The sequence below is a fragment of the Salmo trutta genome, chromosome 12 (genome assembly GCF_901001165.1).
Source record: "Salmo trutta chromosome 12, fSalTru1.1, whole genome shotgun sequence".
Lineage (NCBI taxonomy): Eukaryota > Metazoa > Chordata > Actinopteri > Salmoniformes > Salmonidae > Salmo > Salmo trutta.
In genome coordinates this window covers 23865983-23890721 of record NC_042968.1, presented here as the reverse complement: position 1 = coordinate 23890721, position 24739 = coordinate 23865983, and the positions used below count along the sequence as shown (strand labels likewise).

The following is a 24739-nucleotide window of genomic DNA, read 5'->3' as shown; positions in this document are numbered from 1 at the left end:
AGCGGGTAATGCTTGACCTTTTGTGCACTCCCATGGAGGAACACTCTGCCCGTCTGTGTATACAAAGTGCCCTTGTTCCTTTCCAGCATGGCAGCCAGGGAACCTCAGTCTTCTTCCTCAATTCTCACCACCTTCACCTCCTCTTTAATCAATAAGAAACAGCCGGCTGAGAAAATAGTTACCCATTACCTGCATTTTTTCCCCACAACTCTGCTGTCAACAGACCAGGGGGCTAAAAAGCCAAAGCATTACTGAGTTTGCTTTACTTCTGAGGTAGTCAATGGTAGCAGCAAGCAGGTGGTTGGGTTGGTGCCCGGTTTGGCTTCTCTACCTCAACAAATGACGTACTGGCAGGATATCGATTTTCATTCAGATGACATTAGCCGGCTAAATAAACACTGCCAAAAGGTATTGAAGAAGTGAAGTTGTCCTCCTTTTGAAGATCACCTTGGGATTCATGGTACATCTGAACTAAGGCTATGCCTCCTTGAAGGAAGGCCCTTGCAGAGACTACATCAGATACTTTTTACACTTGCTACCTTCAACGCCCTCCAACTCATCACCCAGAGATCTTCAAAGGACAGACATAGAGATTTGGGGAAAAAGGTTACTATCTTAGTTATCTGCCGTTGTCCTGTCTGTCAATCCTTGCTGTTCTTGGCACGGTAGCTTCCCCTCCCTCTCATGGCTCCATGCCAGCCAGTGTCTGATCCGCCCACACACATACCACATATACACGCCTTGGTTTTGGAGTCGCTTTAAGTTGAATCTCTTTTTGGTCTGCCTTTGCACTGCTTGGCAATCTTTCCATGTATAGTTCTCTGTCTGTAATGTGGAGCTCTGTGGTTGTTGTGTGGCTTTGCTGAGGTCCTTGTCTGGTCTGTGGACAAACACCAGTGGCCTGTGTAATTGTGAGGGGAAAGCTAACCCCGAGCTCAGGTTAAAATCATTCTGACCAAGATCTGTTTCGGATCGATACGTTGTCAATAAATCAGTGAATTGGGAGCATAAACAGTGTATTCTGTATTAGCCCAGCACCAAAGTCTTTAAGGATGTGCTTATGACCACAAACCTTTCTAAAACCATGCTCCAACCATCAGAGACCACACAATAACCAACTAAAGAACAAGTATAATTTGTCACTTGACAGAGACTTGAACAGGGTTGACCTCTTTTTGACCCTCTTACCATGGAGAGATTGTGGTTGGCTTTGAGATAATGCTGAGATAATATATTTATTCTCATCTTGCATCATAGCAGAATGATGAATTATTGCTTATTTTTTAATTGTTTCAAAGGTATAGATTTTGTCTTTGACATTGACCCCAAAAGTGAGTTTGGAAAGGTATCATGTGTCTTTTAGCAGGCATTTTATTCTGAGTAAGGATGATCTGTGTATCTCTATTTACTTGGATTGGCAGTGAATTCCCAGCGAGTTTTAAAGGTGCTCTGTTGAGACTTGACAATAGCCTCTGCTGCCTGCTCCCCATACTTTCCTCTGTTGGATGTGATTAGTGTTTTGAAGGATGTCTTTGTCGCTGATCTCCTTTTTTTCTGTAGGACAATCTCGCTTGAGAAGTGAAACTTTTGGCAACTCTTGCTAGAAATGTGATTCTTTCCGTTTCCCACCAAGGCTGATATGAGCCCAAAGTGACACCTTTGCATTATTTGTTGTCATGTTGACATTTCATACCCTCAAAACAGTTTGCATATAACTTTTTTGCTTCAGAAAGAGTGCTGTTTTTTCTATATGTATCAAAGCTGTATTTCTATGTAGGATAGGCAGGTCCCCTGATGACTAAAGCAGCTGGGAGGGACAGCATTCACAGACCACCCTTTCATCCTGTCCCTGTGGCTGCCTGCACTCTTGACCATGGCAGCCAACAGCCTGTGAAAGATGGTTACAGGGTGCGGGTGTAGGGGTGCTGTCAGCGAGACAGAATGTATCCAAAGGAGGGACCACCGGGAAAGCCTTCCAAATAGTGGCCACACAACGCCCCAAGGAGAGTCCGTAGGGGGGATAAAGAGGGGGGTGGATCAAGGTGGAAGCTCCATTGTACAGAGCCTAGAAGGCAATTGGATAAGCTAGGTAACCTGGAGATGGGAAAGATAGATGGCAGGGACGATGAGGGCTTCTGTTGGGGGCCTTTGTAGTTAGAAACGTGGGGGGTGGGAGTGTGGCGGGCGATATGATCCTTTAAGGATCCAAAGTCCTACATGCACACACATGCAAGACGTTGGGGAGGCCTGGTAGTGAAATTTAAGATCGACCCTTTTTGGGGGTTTCGCTTCATTATCAAAAGCAGGATGTTTTTTCAGTCCTGTTGTGGTTCAACTCTAACATCTGGTGTCTATGGGCTCCTCTTTGAAACCAATGAATGGATTCCTAATCAAGATGAGTGGCCCAAAGTTAAAAGCTACTCTCTGTTGTGGAACACAAGGGAATTATTATGGTGTCATACCATTTTTGCTGTGTTTTTATACTATAGCCTGTATTTTTTTTTATTGGAAGTTGGATGTGCACTAATCTGCACTGATCATTCTAAAATCAATTTACAATCTTTACTAAACCTGCCTATATAACAATCTCTCCTCAATTCCTAGAACTTTAGTTGTATTCAATGACAATTTTTGCCTAAGGCTACTCTCTATGTATGACATATGTAAGTCACATACTGAATTAGTCAGGTGGGAAAGAAACGTGAGTGCAGTCTGCATAGCTGTCGTGCTGCTACATGCCTGTCTTTCTCTGCAGTGAGTTGGAAAAGTGAACGGCCCCTAGGCAATACGAGGAGCGTTTCTTCAAGGGTTTACAGTATTGATGGGGACCTGTTTTGGCCCAAATGAATCATTATACTCCTGGGGAAGATGACAGTACTTTCCCTCTACCAATCTACAGGAAAACCCAATGTAACAGTGTTGAAAGCATGCTTCTGAGCAGTTAGTTACTAGTTATGCCTCCAAAAAGATGAATTTGTTACATACTACCATGGCATCGAACATTATGTACTAATTTCTTCAATTCTCTGTTGTTGCGTCTTTAGGAGTATAAATCCAGCTTGATTGTTTGAGATTTGAATTGGAATCATGGCTGTGTTCTTTTTCTAACCTGAGAGAAATACTGATCCACTCATGACACTTGTTGTTTGGTTCCACAGTGACATCAGCATGAATAACATCACAGAGCTCCCGGCGTTTGTCTTCAAGAACTTCCCCTATCTAGAAGAACTGTGAGTATTCATCTTTTCTAGTACATTACCCACTACAGTTTATGTCACATGCATATGATAGTCAGTGCTTTTCAACCACAACAGACCAGTTGTATTATGTGTTTGATCATCAAGTTGCTCAACAAGATATAAAGAACCCTGTAGTTTCTCTTACACCAGAGAGTCATGCCATTGTAGAGTCGGCTTGTGTTTTCAGAAAGGGCAAGTTATACCACGATGGCTATCAAAAAGTACCATGACTATAGGCTACGTATGATTCCAGAGAACATGTATGTGAGATGCATCACATTCTTTCTTTCATTGTGTTTTCGTGGAGAATTTGCAGGGTGGCAACAGCATGTCTCAGTTCTGGGACCCATTCAATGAGTATATCTAATCTTAGAGTGTGTGTGTCATTTTTTTACTCTTGAAATACCCCTCTGTCTGGTTCAGAGCTGGAAGTAAAGATAAGATCTGTCTACCTGATATCAGGTAACATGCAACCCTGAGAATGCAAAATGACCAGCTAACATTATTCTGCTTCCAGGGCTGCTTCTGTGCCCATGTTATTTTAGCCTGTCTGTGTCTATCATCTCGAACAAGTCTTTGCTCCCTTCTTTTCTGAACACTAGGTCTACTTCATCTGCTTTGTCAAAGTGCAATTTACTTTTCATCGCATTGTAAATGGAGGAATGCAAGGCAGGAAGGAAGAAGGCAAAACAATGGTTTCCATGACAACCTGGCTAAAAACGCACTCTCGCTGCACTCTACCACTCAACATTACCTTTCAGGCAGGGGCAGGGGTTTCTGCCCAGTGTCATATATACTTAGTGAAACCTGTTCTCTGGGTTCCATCCTGCTCTGGAGCTGAGCAGTAGGCTTGGGAGATACCGTATACTGGGGTATTTTTCAAAATACTGACAGTATCATTTTCAATACTGTTTAAAAAAATGGGGTGCGTGCTACGCCACTGCTTTTAACTCTAAGAAATCCTAAGATGTGTTAATCAATTATATCTGGCGGAGGGCTCCAGCTATGCATTTGGTTTGCTAACTTGCAAGCTGAGTGGCTAGATTTCAAGGTCAAGCTTCTTGGTTACAGCAGAGACATTCAATCCCCTCCTGGATCAGGATCCCTGTTTCCTAAATTGTTCTGTGCCCCAAAAAAACTAAACAAAAAACGAGTTTTGTTTAAATTAGCTCCCCTTGTGTGCACTGCTGATAATACTGTATACCCCGGTATGGTACAGAAACGGTGTCTCGGTATGAAAATCAGGATACCGCCCAACCCTACTGAGCAGCGCTGTAGGGCCTAGCAGTTATATTCGTGCTTCGGAATGCTGTTTTGTTGACAGCTGTCTAAAGTTTTTCATTTGTGTTTGTTTAGCCTTATCCTTGAAACAAATCATAAGGTTTCATTGAGTGAACTGAGCGGATGGCATGGTGGTGTTGTGTCACTGAACCACTGCTCCAGCCCTGAGGGCTGACTGAGAGAGAGGGGGACATGCCCAGAAAGAAACATTCCCTCTCTGATAGTCACGCAACCCTCCTTCATACACACCTCCCATCCTGAACAAAGCACAACACAGCCTAGCTACCATGCTGACCGATAAAGAGATGTAGGGGAGTCTTCCCCCTCAATTTGTGTTTGTGTATGTGTCTGTGTGTCTCTGTACACATTTGTCTCCATGAGTGCGTGTTCCTAGTTTCTTTACCTTCTGATGTTGAAGTGTATGTTGTCTACCAGTGAATTTGTTAGTCAAAGAGAGTGGTTGTGGGAGTGGTGCTACAGAAGGGAAGGATTTAGTCTTTCCTCAACAAGGCTTAGCACATTCTTCTGCCTTCATCAAAGCCTAGGGGGATGTGTTCTGGATTTGTTGACAGAAAGAGAATGGGTGGGGAGGTTCTTCACCCTGAAACATGAAGGATGTCTTAGCAATTTGTTAGCAGGCCTGCGTGTGGTGGCTGGGCCGTAGACATGTGGGCGTTGACCAGCTCTAAGGCTGTGGACGTAAAGTTTACAGTACCATATAAATCTGGCAGACACACTAACCACATACAATTTGCACATGAATCCTACTCTGCTTTCAAACCTGAAGCTGTGTTACTTGAGTCCTAGATTATTTATTATTAATTGTCAGTAGTTGGGATTGCAGTTGCAGCAAACTTAGTGCAAGAGAGTCAAGGAGTAGGCTTAACGTATGTGCATGAAACTGGCCCCTTTGACTACAAGTACTTCAACAGTTCATTTCCTGCTGGGAAACAATGAACATGCTGTCAAAAGGAAACAATTCAGTCAATGAATAGTTGATAAAGACACATGAGAAGCCAAATTGATTTGGGCGTTTGATGGTAAAGCGTGTCCTGTGGAATCCACCACTGGAAGGCAATCATTTGGTTTGAGCCAGAGCCAAGTCAAGTTGTAGAGCATGTACCATTATCTAACCTTCCAAATCCTAACCATGTTTGTCAACCACAACAAATATGTGATTTTAAACATGGTCTGCCATTGGATCACAGTGGAAGTCTGCCACTAGCGTTTGTGTGTTTAGACTAGAGACCCTGTCATATGACGCTGTCTGGTTGTTATATGATGGACCAAAAGTGTTCGACATCCCTGGAAGTGTGTCCCCCAGTAGGCCCCAGTAAGGGGGTGCATTGTGGGGTTGTATTAGGACATGGTGGTAGTTGTTACTCAGATTCCCCAGGCTCTCAGGCTCACACCCAGCAGCTATTGGCTGCAGTGGAATCTAACGCCACCCGGCTCAAGTTGCAGAGGGTGATAAATCTGGTGCTAATCTCCCAGGCCAGATTTGGTGGAACTATGAGTCCCTGACAGCCCGCCCCCACATGATTATTCACACTGCCAGTTCTTCCTGATATCCTGGCTGGAAGGGAAGGGAAGGGGAGGTAGACCAGGCCCAGGAGGGGAAACCCAGGCCCAGTCCTAATGTGTCCACTCTCTCCCCAGAGTGTCTGGTGAAGTGACAAAATGCCGTCGCACTGACATGTCTCCCTGGCACCCCAGACGTTATGTTATGCCTGATAACACAAACTGGAGCCTGTGAGGTGTTTTCATTCGTTTTTTTGGTCGATGACTTTCAATCTTATTTTTTAGTTTTTTTTACCCCAATTTTGTGGTATCCAATTGTTAGTAGTTACTGTCTTGTCTCATCACTACAACCGACCCACAGGAGTCATTAGTGCACGATGAGACAAGGATATCCCTGCCGGCCAAACCCTCCCTAACCCGGATGACGCTAGGCCATTTGTGCGCCGCCCCACGGGCCTCCCGGTCGCGGCCGGCTGCGACAGAGCCTGGGCTCGAACCCAGAGTCTCTGGTGGCACAGCTAGCACTGCAATGCAGTACCTTAGACCACTAGGCCACCCGGGATGCCTGATGACTTTCTATCTTGTATGTATTAACATTTCAAAGTGAAGCTGTTAAATTGAGAGCTTTGAAAGTTGTACCAACAACATATAGATTACTATATGAATCATTGTTTAGCTTTCGATGCAATCATGAATTGAACACCATCTTGTTTCTCTCGCTCTTCCTCTCTCTCTACCTCAGACGACTGGCAGGAAATGACCTCTCATTCATCCACCCTGACGCTCTGTCTGGACTGCATCAACTCAAAGTCCTGTAAGTGTGCCGTTCATTGGTCCTACACACACACTTACAACACGCACACACAGACAAACACTCATAATACCTGTATGTTCTGTGACTGTACATTGAGCCAAGGGTTCAAAGTCCAGTACTGGTGAGTGCTCGGGCACAACCCACACAAACCAAACACACAGACATTCACACGCACACACACCTGTAAATTAAACTGGTGAATGAAATACAGGCGAATTAAATAAAACAGAGGTGTTTACTTCCTTCCCAACTAGCAGTGGTCATGTGACGTGTGTGAAGAGGCAGGAAACCTGTTCCCCTGGGCCCTAGCCTGCTTTGACGACAGAGACTACTGATAGTAGAGAGGAAGGGAGATAGTCACCATAACCACATCTGTGTCCAGTAGAGACTACAATCCACAGACGGATACTAACGCTCATCACTACATGGTCAAGTACTCACATCCCACATAAAAATTACTACAGTTTACTGTAGAATACTACAGTAGTTACTATAGTATTCTGTAGAATACTAGTAGTATCTCGTGATCATGTGTAGTACTAGTAGTATATAATGTTGTCGTATACTGTAGAATACTATAGTAAATACTACAGAATTATCCACAAAAAAACACTAGTAAATACGGCCGAAATGTCAGTCCGCCAAAACTGTTTTTTGTTACTATATTAAATATTACAGTATTTAATTTGCATATACCCTGCCCATTCCACTCCCTATATCCCAATTTGTGCCACCTGTAAGTGAGAAAAATACATGCCAAGGATAGACCATATACACTGAGTGGACAAAACATTTCCGTGACATAGACTGACCAGGTAAATCCAGGTAAAAGCTATGACCCCTTATAGATGTCACTTGTTAAATCCACTTCAATCAGTGTAGATGGAGAGGAGACAGGTTCATGATTTTTAAGCCTCGAGACATGGATTGTGTGTGTGCTAATCAGAGGGTGAATGGCCAAGACAAAATATGTAAGTGAATTTTGAACTAGTTATGGTAGTAGGTGCCAGGCGCACCAGCTTGGGTGTGTCAAGAACTGCAATGTTGCTGGGTTTTTCACGCTCAACAGTTTTTCCAGTGTATATCAAGAATGGTCCACCACTCGAAGGACATCCAGCCAACTTGACACAACTGTGAGACGCATTGGAGTCGGCATCCCTGTGGAACACTTTTGACACCTTGTAGAGACCATGCCTCGACAAATTGAGTCTGTTCTGAGGGCAAAGGTGGTTGCTACTCAATATTAGGAAGGTGTTCGTAATGCTTTGTACACAAAGTGGATTATGTTTCCTATGGTTATAAAAAAGAGCAGAAGCTCTGAACTTTCCGTTCAGACCCCAGTCCTACCTACCTACAGGTTATGGCAAATTTGCTCTTTTAGTATTTGTCCAGTATGTTTCGTCAAAGAGAAAGCCCCCCACTTCGATGTCATAGATGATAAAACAAAAACACTTTAGTAAATACTACAGAAATGACCGCAAAAATACTACAGCAATTACTATAGTATATACTACTGTTTTTAATGACAGTATTTATACTACAGTAAACCGTAAATACTACAGTATACTACAGTATTCAATGTAGTATTTTTGCAGACTTCAGACTGCAAAAACAATACAGTGGGTAAGTCCGCAAAACCACTACAGTGAGTGAATACTATACTATTCCTACCATAGTATACACTAGTATTTTTTCATATGGGATATGCATGCAGACACAAACGTGTGTGCTCAGAGACACACACATCCTCCCCACAGTCAAGTATACTGTAATGCATGCTGTACACTCTACTTCACCCCGAACCCATACACAAGCTTATGAAACAAAGCCTGAGGTGCTAGTTAGTCAATGACTTTGACCCTTTATAGAGATAAGAGGTTGAGAAGCTGCAACACTTTGATCCTTTTGTGTTCATTTTGCTAAATTACTAAAATGTAATGTAGACGCTCTTATCTAGAGCGACTTACAGTAGTGAGTGCATACATTTTCATACTGTGTTCACACTTTAACTCGATACAGAGCTGATCTTCTCATTCTCGTACGCACCACGTGACTGCAGGTTGCATCACTAACCGGCTACCGCCTGGTTACTCAACCCTACACGTTAAAGGCTGCTGCCCTATATACATAGACATTGAATCACTGGTCACTTTAATAATTGAACACTAGTCACTTTAATAATGTTTACATACTGCTTTACTCATTTCATATGTATATACTGTATTCTATTCCACTGTATTTTAGTCAATGCCACTCTGACATTGCTCGTCCTAATATTTATATATTTCTTAATCCATTCTTTTGCTTTTAGATCAGTGTATTGTTGTGAATTGTTAGATATTACTGCACTGTTGCCGCTAGGAACACAAGCATTTTGCTACACCCGCAATAACATCTGCTAAATATATGTATGTGACCAATACAATGTGATTTGATTTGGTTGTGCAGAAATTGTAATGAGGAGTCATGTTGGTGCGACCACAGTTCAGGTTATAAAACTGTGTTCTCTCCCTCAGGATGCTGCAGAATAACCAGCTGAAGACTGTTCCAAGTACAGCAATAAAAAACCTCTACTTTCTACAGTCTCTGTGAGTCCCCCTATCTCTTCACCCATCTGGAATTACACGACTGTGCACACACACACACACACACACACACACACACCTTTTAGAGACTTGAAATGGCAAAACTCCTCATGGACATCGCAAGCATAATCATGACATTTACAATGGGAAGCATTCACTCTACAATCCAATTGACCTATTAGCTTCCTCTAGACTGGCCTGCATCATTCCACTAACCTTTACACAGCTCACACATAACCATCTGGTTACCATGCTGTCTTTACCCCCCACCACGTTACATTTACCAACAGTTAGACATCATCTATTTATTTATGTGGTTGGTTTTTGCCTGTATGGGTTTGAAAGGGATGTTTGTGGGTTGTTATGTTTCCTAGACTTTGCAGGGCTCTACAGTGCGGCAATTTTAATTATTGCTGTGTGACCTGGAATTTTAATTCAGGCACCAGTATGCCTATAATAATTAAGGATTATAGCTTTAATACCTGAAATATTTTTCATTGCACTCCTAAATGTCTTTGTGTCCGCCTACATTTTTCAACTTAGGCGCACGTGCGCTTCTTGTAAAAATGGTCCGTGTAGAGCCCTGCACTGGTTTCCAAATCCCAAGCTCCTCAGCGTCTCTTTCCTTTGACTTTAACTTAGTGACTCTCTGTGACTACTGCATGTCACTCTCTGAGGGACTATGACTGAGCATTACTCCATCTTTGTTTCCCTGTGCCTCTTTTGACTCTGACTGAATAGTGTAGGATGAGATCCAGCTGGAAGCCTGGTCGGGGACATGCTGAAAATCCAGCTTTCTGCCATTTATCACCTCTCCAGATCCTTTCCCTCAGTCCCACGTTTTCCCTCATTTTTTTCCTTCTCTTTTTTTTCACAAGTCTTTTCTCTCTTAGGGGCTAAGGTCTGTGGCTGAAGTAATATGTTTTGGCAGAGCCTAGCTGGGTTTGTAAAATGCCTTTGAGAGTTAGATGTCAATCATCGTGCCTTTCTGCTTCCAACACAGACTCGTAGGGAATTTAGAGGGAGAGAGAGAGATATGGAGGTGGAAAGAGAGCGAGGGAAGAGGAGAGTGAAACTTAGAGGGAGTCTGTGAAGGGAAGAGAGGAATTACAAAGGGATAGAGTTTTTGTTGCGAGGGAGAGAGTGAACGTTGTGAGATCAGCATTAAGGAGCAGGTTTCATGAATGAGGAACAGAATGTGCAGCACCAGCCAAATACAAAACTAGTAAAAACCTTGATTGAAGAACAAAGCTATTTAAAACCTTTTGTTTGTAGTCCTCACCAGAGCAGTCTAAATGGTTAGAAATAAATGCAGAATATTTATAAGAGTAATGAAATTCCAATTTGTATAGTAACATACTTACTATACATACGTCATAATGTAGTAGGCTATCCAATAGCTCATTCAAATATTTGCAGATAATAAGATTAAGGGCAATGGAAAGCTGTTAAAAATGGAAGACCGTAGTGTTAATGTTTTTCTACTGAGGCAATAGAAATACCTCATAAATACCATTCCTTACATGGCCCTTGATTCTCTCTCTCTCTGTCTCTCTCTCTCTGTTATGTGCTGTATCAATATGAGATGTCCTCAACGTGAGAATGTTAATGCTGGTGAATGTATGACAGGATTCACACATTGGTGTGACATAACTAGTAAGATAAAGGTTTCTAAAATCTCTTTCCCCCCTCCCTCTGCAGACGTCTGGATGCCAACCACATCACGACGGTGCCTGAGGATAGCTTTGAGGGCCTGCAGCAGCTCCGCCACCTCTGGCTGGATGACAACAGCCTGACTGAGGTCCCAGTGGGCCCCATGAGACACCAGGCTAACCTGCAGGCTCTCACCCTGGCACTCAACCGCATCACCCACATCCCCAACAATGCCTTTGCCAACCTCTCCAGTCTGGTGGTGCTGTGAGTGCTGCAGATATATCTATTCCAGACCTGGGTTCAAATACTATTTGAAATCTTTCAAATACATTTAGCGTTTGCTCTAGTCTCTCTGGAGTGCAAGAGGGGCAGGGTTTGGACTCCTTGTGATTATTCTATTGGTTCTATTGTGCCAGGCAAGCTCAGTAAGCTCAAGATAGTATTTAAACCCATGTCTGAACTATTCAAGTTAAAACGGAGGATCTGTTCTGTGCTCCTTCCCATAGGGGAGAGTTTTGGGTGTTTAACTCATTGATAGCATACTGTAGATTCAGATGTTGCACAGACATTAGATATGTTTGGTGGAGATTTACATCTGTTGGAAGAAGAAAATGTAGAAATCATGGGTAATAGAACAATCTCCACTTTTATTATGAAAGACAGTTACATGTAAGATTATTGTTATATTTTTAACAAAGTGTCAAAGGAACAAACCCTCAGATTACACTTCTTTACCATTCAAACATTGCAGATGTTCAAATCCATTCCACTCCAAGTCAAATTAAATTCTCAGTTAAATACATCAACATACTGTATGAAGCCATCACTTACTGTGGAATGCCCCTACAAACACAAACGCACGCGTGCACACAAACGTGCGCACACAGGCACAAGAAAAATGCTATTGCTGCGGGGCCCAGTTGGAGGGAAATACGACAGAGCTGTGTCCCTAGTGGCTGGCAAGAATAAACAGGAAGAAAAGACCTTGAATCCATCAGGCTTCGACACACCAGCACTCACAATAATACCTGATTTACCAATCACTGTGGTCTCTGGTGATAGCTGCAGAGGTCATTTACCTTATGAATAAATTTAATTGGGTCTTACTATCAGGCAGGGAGTGTGGTAGATGTGAAAAGTGCTGCGTTGTTCATCCACAAAGGATGGGATGTCATGTGGCAGATTGAGCATTTTGTTTTATGCGTGTTGTATGTCAATAAGAATTGCTATATTATATCCTGCTTAAAAATCCAGACGGGTGACCTCCCGAGTGGTGTAGTGGTCTAAGGTACTGCATCGCAGTGTTAGCTGTGCCACTAGAGATTCTGGGTTCGAGTCCAGGCTCTGTCGCAGCCGGCCGTGACCGGGAGACCCATGGGCCGGTGCACAATTGGCCCAGCGTCGCCCGGGTTAGGGGAGGGTTTGGCCGGCAGGTATGTCCTTGTCCTATCGCGCACTAGCGACTCCTGTGGCGGGCCGGCTGCAGTGCACGCTGACACAGTCACCAGGTGTACGGTGTTTCCTCCAACACCTTGGTATGGCTGGCTTCCGGGTTAAGTGGGCATTGTGTCAAGAAGTAGTGCGGCTTGGGTGGATCATGTTTTGGAGGATGCACGGCTCTCGATCTTCGCCTCTCCCGAGTCCGTACGGGAGTTGCAGCGATGAAACAAGACTAACTACCAATTGGATACCACGAAATTGGGGAGAAAAAGGGGTAAAAAAAAGATATAATAAATAACCCAGACGGACCCCTATTAAAACCTCCCTGGATGTTCAATCACACAGACTAGATATCCTATACATGTTCCTTCTGTTCAATGTCCCTTTTGGCTCGTCTGCAACAGTGAAGTCTAATTTGAGCCGGGAATGGAATATAATTATATCCTTTATCTTCCAGGCATCTACATAATAACAGAATTAAGGAGATTGGGGAGAGCTGCTTCACGGGGCTAGAGAACCTAGAGACGCTGTAAGTACATTTGAATACAAACTCATTAACAGTGTGTATGAGCCACCCCCCCACACACCCACACACACCCAGAGCAGCCGGGACGTCAGTGTGTCCACTTCCTCCTGTAATTGCTCCAGGATAAATGGAGCGGAGTCCATGATGGCTATCTGCACTACCCTCCCATTGTTCGCTTCCTCCTGCGTCGCCAGCCTGAACAGTGACACAACATATTTAATCCGGAGAGGACAGAGACATTATGACCTATGGTTTAACAGCAGCCATATTAGACGTACCATGGCTGTTACAATTATTTTTGCGGTGTCACACTCACTCACAACGTTGACACTGATAAAGCATAAAGAGAATTGTCTTACTATAGAAGCCTACCTTATATGTGAGCACTCCAGTCTGTCATGGGAACTACAGTACACTTGGCTATTTTATGGTGTAGTGCCTGAAACTGGAAGATCAATATTTTACTATCGTTAAGGTGACCGTATGTTTGCACAGCACTGCTAGTGAATGGTTGCGGTATGATTGAGTGTGCTGTGGTGTGTGGTGTAATGATTATGAAACTCCCTGCTCCTTTTGGCCCCTCAGGGATCTTAACTTCAACAACCTGATGACCTTCCCAGAAGCAATCCAGGCACTGCCCAAACTGAAGGAGCTGTGAGTACTGTCCCATGACAAACACATGCACGCACACACACACACACGCAACAACACCGACACACAGGGATGCACATGCATACACAGATTCCCTTTGTGAGATTTTTAAAATCTGAAACGTCAACTTTGAGTGATTAGGTTGTTTAGTCAGTAAGTGGCATGTGGCCTAGAGGTGATATCATTTTCTGCAAAAAGAGGAGACCCCTCGTCTTTTCTCCAGTGTAACTGTGGTTGCATGCAGGCTGTAGTGTTTTTGTAGAAATGTGAGCTGTTGATGTGTCTCGGTGGAACTGTGAGAGATTAATGATGGGGTCTGAATAGTGGCCCCAAGAATACACTCCTCTGTCTGTTTTCCTTTCCTTTGTTGCTCTCTTCTCCTGTCTGTCAGAGCTGTAGTAGAGAGAGGCTAGGCTGTCTTAATGTTCCTGTACAATGGTTTCTTGATCCCTTGAACTTGTGATGGATATAAGGGACATGTCTACTAGATAAAAAGACGCAGGCACCTTAGGTTCATTACCTGGCCTTTGTTTTCACAGTATCACTGGGACATCTTGAACAATAGATCATGACTTCACAAAGTTTCATGTGGACAGTCACAACTGTTCTCCAGATGGTGTCCTTTCATATTTCTGATGGGGGGAAAAAATATTGAACAGATATGGAATTTACCATGTTTTATGACAGCAGTATAGATTAATTAGCAATAAAACCTTCAGTCAAATAATTGACACTCACTAGATTGAAAGATGCCATCTAATGGTGAAAACTGGAATTAGCCACATTAACCTCTATGGGCAAGGTGGGACGTTAGCGTCCCACTCTATTCAACAGCCAGTGGAAGAGCGTGGCACGAAATACAAAAAAACCTCAAAAATTCTATCATTTCAATATTTCAAACATACGACTATTTTACACGATTTGAAAGATAAGACTCTCGTTAATCTAACCACATTGTCCGATTTCAAAAAGGCAAAACATTAGATTATGTTAGGAGAGTACATAGACACAAATAACCACACAGCCATTTTTCAAGCAAGCAATTATGTCACAAAAATCCAAAACACAGCTAAATGCAGCACTAACCTTTGATGATCTTCATCAGATGACACTCCTAGGACATTATGTTATACAATACATGTATGTTTTGTTCAATCAAGTTCATATTTATATCCAAAAACAGCTTTTTACATTAGCGTGTGATGTTCAGAACATGCATTCCCAGCAAAAACTTCCGGTGAATTTACAAAATTACTCATGATAAACGTTGACAAAATACATAACAATTATTTTAAGAATTATAGATACAGAACTCCTTTATGCAATCGCTATGTCAGATTTTAAAATAGCTTTTCGGCGAAAGCACATTTTGCAATATTCTGAGTACATAGCTCAGCCATCACAGGCTAGCTAATTTGACACCCGCCAAGTTCGGGGCTCACTAAACTCAGAATTAGTATTAGAAAAATTGTATTACCTTTGCTGTTCTTCGTCAGAATGCACTCCCAGGACTGCTACTTCCACAACAAATGTTGTTTTTGTTCCAAATAATCCATAGTTATGTGCAAATACCTCCGTTTTGTTCGTGCGTTCAGGTCACTATCCAAAGGGTAACGCGCGAGCGCATTTCGAGACAAACAAATTCAAAATGTTCCATTACCATACTTAGAAGCATGTCAAACGCTGTTTAAAATACATTTTTATGGTATTTTTCTTGTAAAATAGCGATAATATTCCAACCGGACAATAGTGTATTCATTCAAAAGAAAAAATGGCGAGGTCTCGTGAATGCGCATTTCCAATCTCTTAGTCACCAGGCAGTCCACTGACAAACTGTGCTCCTATACTCTTCCCAGAGACAGGAGACGCCTCAATACGCTTTCTGAACGCTTTAGAGAGCCAATGGAAGCCTTAGAAAGTGTCACGTAACCCCACAGATCCTGTGGTTTCGATAAAGAAGCAAAAGGAGAACTACAAATTCGCAGACAGGCCACTTCCTGCTTGGAATTTTCTCAGGTTTTTGCCTGCCATATGAGTTCTGTTATACTCACAGACACAATTCAAACAGTTTTAGAAACTTCAGAGTGTTTTCTATCCAAATCTACTAATAATATGCATATTCTCATTTCTGGGCAAGAGTAGTAACCAGTTTAAATCGGGTATGTTTTTTTTTATCCGGTCGTGAAAATACTTCCCCCTATCCCATACAGGTTAAGTGCAGAAATCAGGAAGCTGTAGCACACATGCATACAGAATTAGTGGTCATTTACATATTGGCAACTATAACAGTTTACTTAATTTCCTAATCACAATTTGTATCTTTTTCAGCTGTTGCAACTGTATCGTTGCATATTTAATATTCCACCTTCATCCCAAAGAGTGTGGTTAGAATAATTGTTTCACTGTGTATATTTTCATTTTACTCCAGTGGATTTCACAGCAACGACATAGCAGCCGTACCTGAGGGAGCCTTCCACAAGAACCCTTTGCTCCGCACCATGTAAGGCCATACTTCAAAACCAGTCCTACTGTCAACAAATACTATTGAATAGAACCTTGAGCCTTCACACATTCATGTACTAGCACAGTGTTCCCCAACTCCAGTCCTCCAGTACCTCCAACTGCACACATTTTGGTTGTAGCTCCAGACAAACTCACCTGATTCAACTCATTGAGTGCTTGATGATTAGTTGACCAGTTGAATCAGGTCTGCTTGTCCGGGGCTACAAAATATGTGTGCTGTTGGGGGTACTCCAGGACTGGAGTTGGGAAACACTGTACAAGCATGTACAGTTTATCATATTTACACACATAACTGTCTCAGTGACTGACTGACAGCACCAAGCTGGTGCTATAGTGACTGACTGACAGCACCAAGCTGGTACTATAGTGACTGACTGACAGCACCAAGCTGGTACTATAGTGACTGACTGACAGCACCAAGCTGGTACTATAGTGACTGACTGACAGCACCAAGCTGGTACTATAGTTAGTGACTGACTGACAGCACCAAGCTGGTAATATACAGTGAGGGGAAAAAAGTATTTGATCCCCTGCTGATTTTGTACATTTGCTCACTGACAAAGAAATGATCAGTCTATAATTTGAATGGTAGGTTTATTTCAACAGTGAGAGACAGAATAACAACAAAAATCCAGAAAAAAGCATGTCAAAAATGTTATAAATTGATTTGCATTTTAATGAGGGAAATAAGTATTTGACCCCTCTGCAAAAAATGACTTAGTACTTGGTGGCAAAACACTTGTTGGCAATCACAGAGGTCAGACATTTCTTGTAGTTGGCCACCAGGTTTGCACACATCTCAGGAGGGATTTTGTCCCACTCCTCTTTGCAGATCTTCTCCAAGTCATTAAGGTTTCGAGGCTGACGTTTGGCAACTCGAACCTTCAGCTCCCTCCACAGATTTTCTATGGGATTAAGGTCTGGAGACTGGCTAGGCCACTCCAGGACCTTAATGTGCTTCTTCTTGAGCCACTCCTTTGTTGCCTTGGCTGTGTGTTTTGGGTCATTGTCATGCTGGAATACCCATCCACGACCCATTTTCAATGCCCTGGCTGAGGGAAGGGGGTTCTCGCCCAAGATTTGACGGTACATGGCCCTGTCCATCGTCCCTTTGATGCGGTGAAGTTGTCCTGTCCCCTTAGCAGAAAAACACCCCCAAAGCATAATGTTCCCACCTCCATGTTTGACGGTGGGGATGGTGTTCTTGGGGGGTCATAGGCAGCATTCCTCCTCCTCCAAACACGGCGAGTTGAGTTGATGCCAAAGAGCTCCATTTTGGTCTCATCTGACCACAACACTTTCACCCAGTTGTCCTCTGAATCATTCAGATGTTCATTGGCAAACTTCAGACGGGCATGTATATGTGCTTTCTTGAGCAGGGGGACCTTGTGGGCGCTGCAGGATTTCAGTCCGTCACAGCGTAGTGTGTTACCAATTGTTTCCTTGGTGACTGGTCCCAGCTGCCTTGAGATCATTGACAAGATCCTCCCGTGTAGTTCTGGGCTGATTCCTCACCGTTCTCATGATCATTGCAACTCCACGAGGTCAGATCTTGCATGGAGCCCCAGGCCGAGGGAGATTGACAGTTATTTTGTGTTTCTTCCATTTGCGAATAATCGCACCAACTGTTGTCACCTTTTCACCAAGCTGCTTGGCGATGGTCTTGTAGCCCATTCCAGCCTTGTGTAGGTCTACAATCTTGTCCCTGACATCCTTGGAGAGCTCTTTGGTCTTGGCCATGGTGGAGAGTTTGGAATCTGATTAATTGATTGCTTCTGTGGACAGGTGTCTTTTTTACAGGTAACAAGCTGAGATTAGGAGCACTCCCTTTAAGAGTGTGCTCCTAATCTCAGCTCATTACCTGTATAAAAGACACCTGGGAGCCAGAAATCTTTCTGATTGAGAGGGGGTCAAATACTTATTTCCCTCCTTAAAATGCAAATCAATTTATAACATTTTTGACATGTGTTTTTTCTGGATTTTTTTGTTGTTATTCTGTCTCTCACTGTTCAAATAAACCTACCATTAAAATTATAGACTGATCATTTCTTTGTCAGTGGGCAAATGTACAAAATCAGCAGGGGATCAAATACTTTTTTCCCTCACTGTAGTGACTGACTGACAGCACCACACTGGTAATATAGTGGCTGACTGACAGCATCAAGCTGGTAATATAGTGACTGACCATGGGCCCTAGTAGATACTTGTCCAGAAGATGGTGCCATTCTCGCATAGTAAATGAGTTTACTGTAAGTGTCCTCTTCTCTTATCCTCCCCAGCCACCTGTATGACAACCCCCTGTCCTTTGTGGGAACTTCAGCCTTCCAGAACCTGTCTGACCTGCACTCCCTGTAAGTTCCTGTCCATGTCTGTTAGAAAACCAAGTCTGGTACTCTGAGCATTGTATTCATAGTGTGGTAAGGATCTCTGAATGAACTGCTTTACAATAACAGTGTATGAAATCACCATGTGATACAATACACTGAATATCGCTGGTGCTCAGGTGCTTATTTCATACCATGATCTAATGTTACGAGTGGACAGTTATTCCGACTAAAGTTAGTCTCTGGTGTGTTATACCTGTTTGTGTTCTAACCCTGTGAGGTATGTGTTTCAGGATGCTACGTGGAGCCAGTATGATGCAGGAGTTTCCCTGTCTCACTGGGACTAACAACCTGGAGAGTCTGTGAGTACACAATACAGCAGACGCTTTACATCAACATACACAACTGACACAGACCGACAATGTTAGAATGAATGTGTTCGTGTTAGACAGATTGTGAGTGATTTAGATTTTTTTCTGCCTTGTTTGAGGTTAAGTGAGACCGTTTGTCAGTGGTAATTAAATCAGAGTGTTTCTTTCTCAGTACTTTGACAGGCACAAAGATTGCTGCCATACCGGTTGAGCTCTGTGAGGATCTCAAGGTGCTGCGGACTCTGTAAGTATCCCCAACCTCACCTCTCACCCTTATCCTACCTTATTAATCTAGTTCACATAAATGCTGGTGACATTCCAGATTACATTATTTCATCCTTTTGCTCATCAGAGACCTGTCCTACAATGAGATTGAGGAGCTGCCTTCCTTCCAGGGCTGTCTAAAGCTGCAGGAAATGTGAGTATGGTATATTGTTGGGAATGTGAGCAAGAGCACAAACACATTTTAAACATTACACTCAAGATGACCCCCACCTTCTACCTTTTTCTGAGTGTATATTCTGTGTTCTGTCCTAATTATAGAAGCCTGCAGCACAACCACATCCAGCAAATCGACAGGGACACATTCCAGGGTCTGTCTGCCCTGCGCTTGCTGTGAGTACACGCATGCATACATGCATACACACACACACACACACACACACACCGCCTATAGTAACTTGAGGCTTAAAGGTAAAGGGCCTAAGTAGATCTCATTGGAAATTAACTCAGTTCTGCTTTCACTAGCTCATGCCAGAGGCTCATTTAAAGAAGCATGCTTAATTTGCTGCCCTCACTCTGAACACATCATTAAGTCATTTTCTTTCCTGCAGGGACCTGAGTAGAAATGAAATGAAAACCATCCATAGAGATGCTTTCCTCTATTTGACGGCGCTAACAAACCTGTGAGTAGGACACTGTACTGTGGTAAAAACTAAATCCGTACTCATACAAGTCATGTTAACAAATACATTACTTTTTAAACATATGTGTACATATGCTAGTGGTGTGTTCCAGGAATGTATGTATGCTAATATGTCCTGTTTGTTTTAGAGACCTGAGTTTAAACTCGCTAACCAGCATTCCAACAACTGGACTGAGTTCCATGAACCAACTGAAACTCACAGGAAACCTGCAGATGAAAAATGTATTTACTGCAAAGAGCCTCCCCAAACTCAGGTCAGAATCCTAGTAATTCATCCAAATGACCTCACACTGTCCTGAACTAGATGTGAACTCACTGTAGTGCCAATCCCAATTCACTTACAGTAACTAAGTGAGGTTGGGGTCATGCAACACTTTGAATGATAATGGTCCTATTGTGGTCTACAGGTCAGTATCAGTTCCCTATGCTTACCAGTGCTGTGCATTTGTGGGATGTGATTCTTCAACATCTTCCACTGATGAGGAGGACATCAAGAAGGTTACAGGTAAAATATGTCGGTCATGACTGGTCATTAGACCACTCTTGACATAAACAAGTATTATTCAGAGGAGGGATAAAAAGTATATTGAAATTGATTAGCTAATGAATCTTTGTGTTCTAGGTGGAGAAGAAGTGGAGAGGATATCGATGGTAATGCACTGCTCTCCCACTCCAGGTAAACCACAGTCACTTTATTGTCATCTACAGCATTGAATTGTGTACATCATCACATCTTTTACTAACTGAAGGTTGACTCTGTCTCTCTCCTCCAGGAGCCTTCAAGCCCTGTGAGCACCTCCTGGGCAGCTGGATGATCCGTCTGACTGTGTGGTTCATCTGCCTGGTGGCCCTGATCTTCAACACTCTGGTGCTGGCAGCCACCTTCTCCCGCCGGGCCTTGGCCCTCTCCCCTGCCAGGCTGCTGGTTGGCCTCCTGGCCCTCACCAACCTGCTAACTGGGGTCTATGTGGGGGTTCTCACTGTCCTGGATGCTGCCACCTGGGGCTCCTTCGCTGAGTTTGGGGTCTGGTGGGAGACGGGGGTGGGCTGCCGGGCAACAGGGGCCCTGGCGGTGTTCTCCTCAGAGTGGGCGGTGCTGCTGTTGCCCCTGGCGGCTGTGGAGCGCAGCGTGGCGGTGAGGGGGCTCCTGGGGAAGGCCATCTCACCCAGGAGGAGCAGCAAGAGGGGGGTCGGGGACCGACGCTTTGCCCTGGCGGCTAGTCTCCTGGGACTCCTGGCGGCTGCAGCAGCCTGCCTGCCCCTCAGTACCAGCGACCCTTCAGCCTCCCCTCTCTGTTTACCCTTCTCTGGTGGTGAGGGCCCTGCGCTGGGGGTCACTGTGGCCCTGGTGCTGCTCAACGCTCTGGCCTACCTGTTCACAGCAGCAGTGTACACCCAGCTCTACTGTGGCTTGGGCAGGGTGGAGCTGGCAGACCAGGAGCAGGCAGGGGCCGTACGCCACGTGGCATGGCTAATATTCACTAACTGCATCTTCTTCTGCCCTGTTGCAGCCTTCTCCTTCGCCCCACTACTGGCCAGGTCTGGCACCGCGGGGGGCCCTGAGATCGCCAAGTCCGTCACGCTCATCTTCTTCCCCCTACCGGCATGCCTTAACCCCGTGCTCTACGTTTTCTTCAGCCCCGCCTTCCGAGAGGACTGGCTGCGGCTGCGGGGCCATGGAGCTGTGGCCCGGGGGGTGAAGGCTGGGCAGTGTGCAGGGGGCTCTGGGGTCGTGGATGGGGACGGGGACTCCTCCACACGGCTGGGCTATGGCTGTGGGGTGTACTCCCAGCTCTGTGGGGAAACAGGCATGTGTGAGCACTGCGAGGCGGCTCTATACGCCAGGACCTCTTCCTCCACATCATCAGTCTGCAGACACTTGGTAAAGTCCCACAGCTGCCCTACCCTCTCGGCTGGTGCAGCAGCGGGCCAGCGTACGGAGGGCTACTGGGCAGACAGCGGCACACTCTCTGCCCAGTCAGAGTACGCTGACGAGGGGGACTCGTTTGTGTCCGACAGTTCAGACCAGGTGCAGGCCTGTGGACGAGCCTGCTTCTGCCAGAGCCGAGGGCTCCCTCTGGTCCACTATGCATACAACATACCTCGCATCAAAGACTGAGAAACTCTTCAGCTGTGTGTGTGCATCTGTGTTTGTTTGTGTGCGTGTGTGTTGGACACTATAACAAAAAGAAAGGTTTGTGATACAAAACATGTGCAGGGTCCCTGCACACAAATCATTCAGGAAGCACTTCTTTAATCACTGTGTGAACCAGACTCAACCGTCACAAAAAGGGAATCTGGCATTAAATGAGACTTCTTTGAGACCTGGGACTTTTGGCCAACACTTGTTTTGCCCTTCAGGATTTACAACTGATTCCTGTGTGATAACACCAAACTGGCTGTCAAATATGTAACAAAAGATTGCCACCAGTGCCTGCTTCTTGGTTTAGAGCGAACTCATTATCAAGATGTTACAAGCCTGAATTCATCTGTCACGTCTCTTGGTAAGGCAAGGATCTATGTGCCATCCTTTTGTAGTTTTTTTTGTTGTGTTATATGTATATTGTGTTTTATATGTTGTCATTCCCTGGTCTGTCTATTTTAAAGCCTTGCCATAATCGCTATTCATTTGTATATGTAGCAAATGTAATCATAATCCTCATTCTAGGGTTGTTTTTCATATGAGAATGTAAAGTAACTGAAAGGAGAATTGTATGGCAGCGGCTTTAAATTAAGGGGTACTGACAATGTGTTAAATATAATCGGAAAGCTGCATTTTCAGCCCTCCCAATGTGAGCCAACTGAATCTGTTCATGTATCTTCACATGCCCTGTATTCATTCCTCAAGAGTACAAGACAATGACTTAAATGTTTATTATCTTTGACAATAAGTGTCAACAATTCTTCCTCGCTATGAGTGATACAATCTTGGATGTCACATGGGAATGGAAGAGAGCACTGTTTTAACAACAGTCTTCCCAGGTTGTTGTGGAGAGTTTTATGACTTTGTTTTGTCTCTTGGACTGAAAATCATTTCGTTGAACTGTGCTTTACCCCCAGGATTGTTCTAATTTATTGCTTAAAGAGGAGCAGAATGTCTGGGCCATGGACAGGGTTATTTCAGGTGTCAGGAAGTTGGCTTTGAAAGGTGAATGCAGCATGTACAAAGTGCAAGCTAAGCCTCCAGCTGAATGTTGATGCCACACAAAGGCCTTCTTTTCTGGTTTGTTCTCTGAGACATTATAGTAAAATATATATTTTTTTGTTTCTTCTCTTAAAATGGACATAATTGGTGCTCACAATCCATTAATTATGATCAAGATGCACACAATCCCACAGCTCAGCAGTGTAGCCAGTGTAATGGATATCATGGTGTATATTATGATATAATAACAACATATAATGTAGATAATGTTTCACTATGAAACATTTTATTGGATCAGGTTTGACTGTAGGTGAATATCTGTTTTGATGTGCACGAGCATGACTTTGCGTATGGGGCCTGCACCACACCACACCCTAGGAGCCTGTATCCACTTGTGTAATTCATGCGAGCGCTCAGGAAATTAGGCAATGTAGGGAAGCCTATCCTCCCCTCAACATTTTGTTAATGTGTCCATATTATGAAGCTCATTGGCTTTTGAAATTATATCACAAATTGTCTTTTTTGTATGGATTTGTCAACGTTTTGACTGAGTGTAATTTTAACCCCAACCAACTGTCCAGATTGTATTGGAGATGTTTGAAGCCCGTACATGCAAATTCCAAATCGGTGTGTATTGCTGTCTGTTTATCCATATTTAAATTATTTTTGATAGAAAAACCAATAATCAAGAATGGGATGGATTGACTAACCACGGAAGCTACCTCTTCAACTTTAGTGGCTACCAGCGGTGCTTTGTAAGGTGTGTGTTCTTATGCTATTGATATTTTGGTATTTTGGTTTGAACTGTAGGCTTTGTTTGTAAATACATCGTTGTACAGCGTCACTGAATTTAAGTCATGCTTTTAGTGGGAGGAATGTACAGTATGTACTGTGATTTTTGTAAACCAAACTATATAAAACCATTTGCTTAAAAAAACAGTGCTTTATGTACAACATTTCTGACACACACACTCTCACTCATTCTTATAATTTATTTGCCCCACAGTGACACAGTTGAGTTGGTCTGATTTCGACCTTGTCAGGACTGTCAGTGTTTTTCTTTGCCTACAGGGTTAGGTTCTGTCTGACTGACTGACCATAGTGCCACTCAAGGGTGCTGTTGAAATTGTCAAGGCTATAAATGTCCCACAGGGCACCAGGGCACTGGCACCTCTCCCAATCGGCTCCTCTGGCTGAGTTTCAAATAAAATGTTATTTGTCACATACACATGGTTAGCAGATGTTAATGCGAGTGTAGCGAAATGCTTGTGCTTCTAGTTCCGACCATGCAGTAATATCTAACAAGTAATCTAACCTAACATTTTCACAACTACCTTGTACACACAAGTGTAAAGGAATGAATATGTACATAAAAATATATGAATGAGTGATGGCTGAACGGCATAGGCAAGATGCAGTAGATGGTGTACAGTATATACATATGAGATGAGTAATGTAGGGTATGTAAACATTATATAATTGGCATTGTTTAAAGTGGCTAGTGATACATTTATTACATCAATTTTTCCATTATTAAAGTGGCTAGAGTTGAGTCAGTATGTTGGCAGCAGCCACTCAATGTTAGTGATGGCTGTTTAATAACAGTCTGATGGCCTTGAGATAGAAGCTGTTTTTCAGTCTCTCGGTCCTCGCTTTGATGCACCTGTACTGACCTCGCCTTCTGGATGATAGCGGGGTGAACAGGCAGTGGCTCGGGTGGATGTCCTTGATGATCTTTTTG

General features: G+C 43.7%; 1 protein-coding gene across 1 annotated transcript in view; it reads left to right on the top strand.

Annotated features, from left to right (window-relative positions):
* The window catches only part of LOC115203215 (leucine-rich repeat-containing G-protein coupled receptor 4), a 29631-nt gene extending 5694 nt beyond the window's left edge, over positions 1 to 23937 (top strand). The window contains exons 2-18 of the mRNA XM_029767676.1: positions 3159 to 3230; positions 6784 to 6855; positions 9372 to 9443; positions 11142 to 11357; positions 12991 to 13062; positions 13645 to 13713; positions 16139 to 16210; positions 18513 to 18584; positions 18851 to 18919; positions 19101 to 19172; positions 19281 to 19346; positions 19472 to 19543; positions 19762 to 19833; positions 19982 to 20107; positions 20261 to 20358; positions 20476 to 20529; positions 20627 to 23937. Coding sequence (XP_029623536.1) covers positions 3159 to 3230; positions 6784 to 6855; positions 9372 to 9443; positions 11142 to 11357; positions 12991 to 13062; positions 13645 to 13713; positions 16139 to 16210; positions 18513 to 18584; positions 18851 to 18919; positions 19101 to 19172; positions 19281 to 19346; positions 19472 to 19543; positions 19762 to 19833; positions 19982 to 20107; positions 20261 to 20358; positions 20476 to 20529; positions 20627 to 21972 — 2692 coding nt within the window. The 3' untranslated portion in view covers positions 21973 to 23937. The remainder of the gene's footprint in view (positions 1 to 3158; positions 3231 to 6783; positions 6856 to 9371; positions 9444 to 11141; positions 11358 to 12990; positions 13063 to 13644; positions 13714 to 16138; positions 16211 to 18512; positions 18585 to 18850; positions 18920 to 19100; positions 19173 to 19280; positions 19347 to 19471; positions 19544 to 19761; positions 19834 to 19981; positions 20108 to 20260; positions 20359 to 20475; positions 20530 to 20626) is intronic.
* Positions 23938 to 24739: the final 802 nt, after the last annotated feature.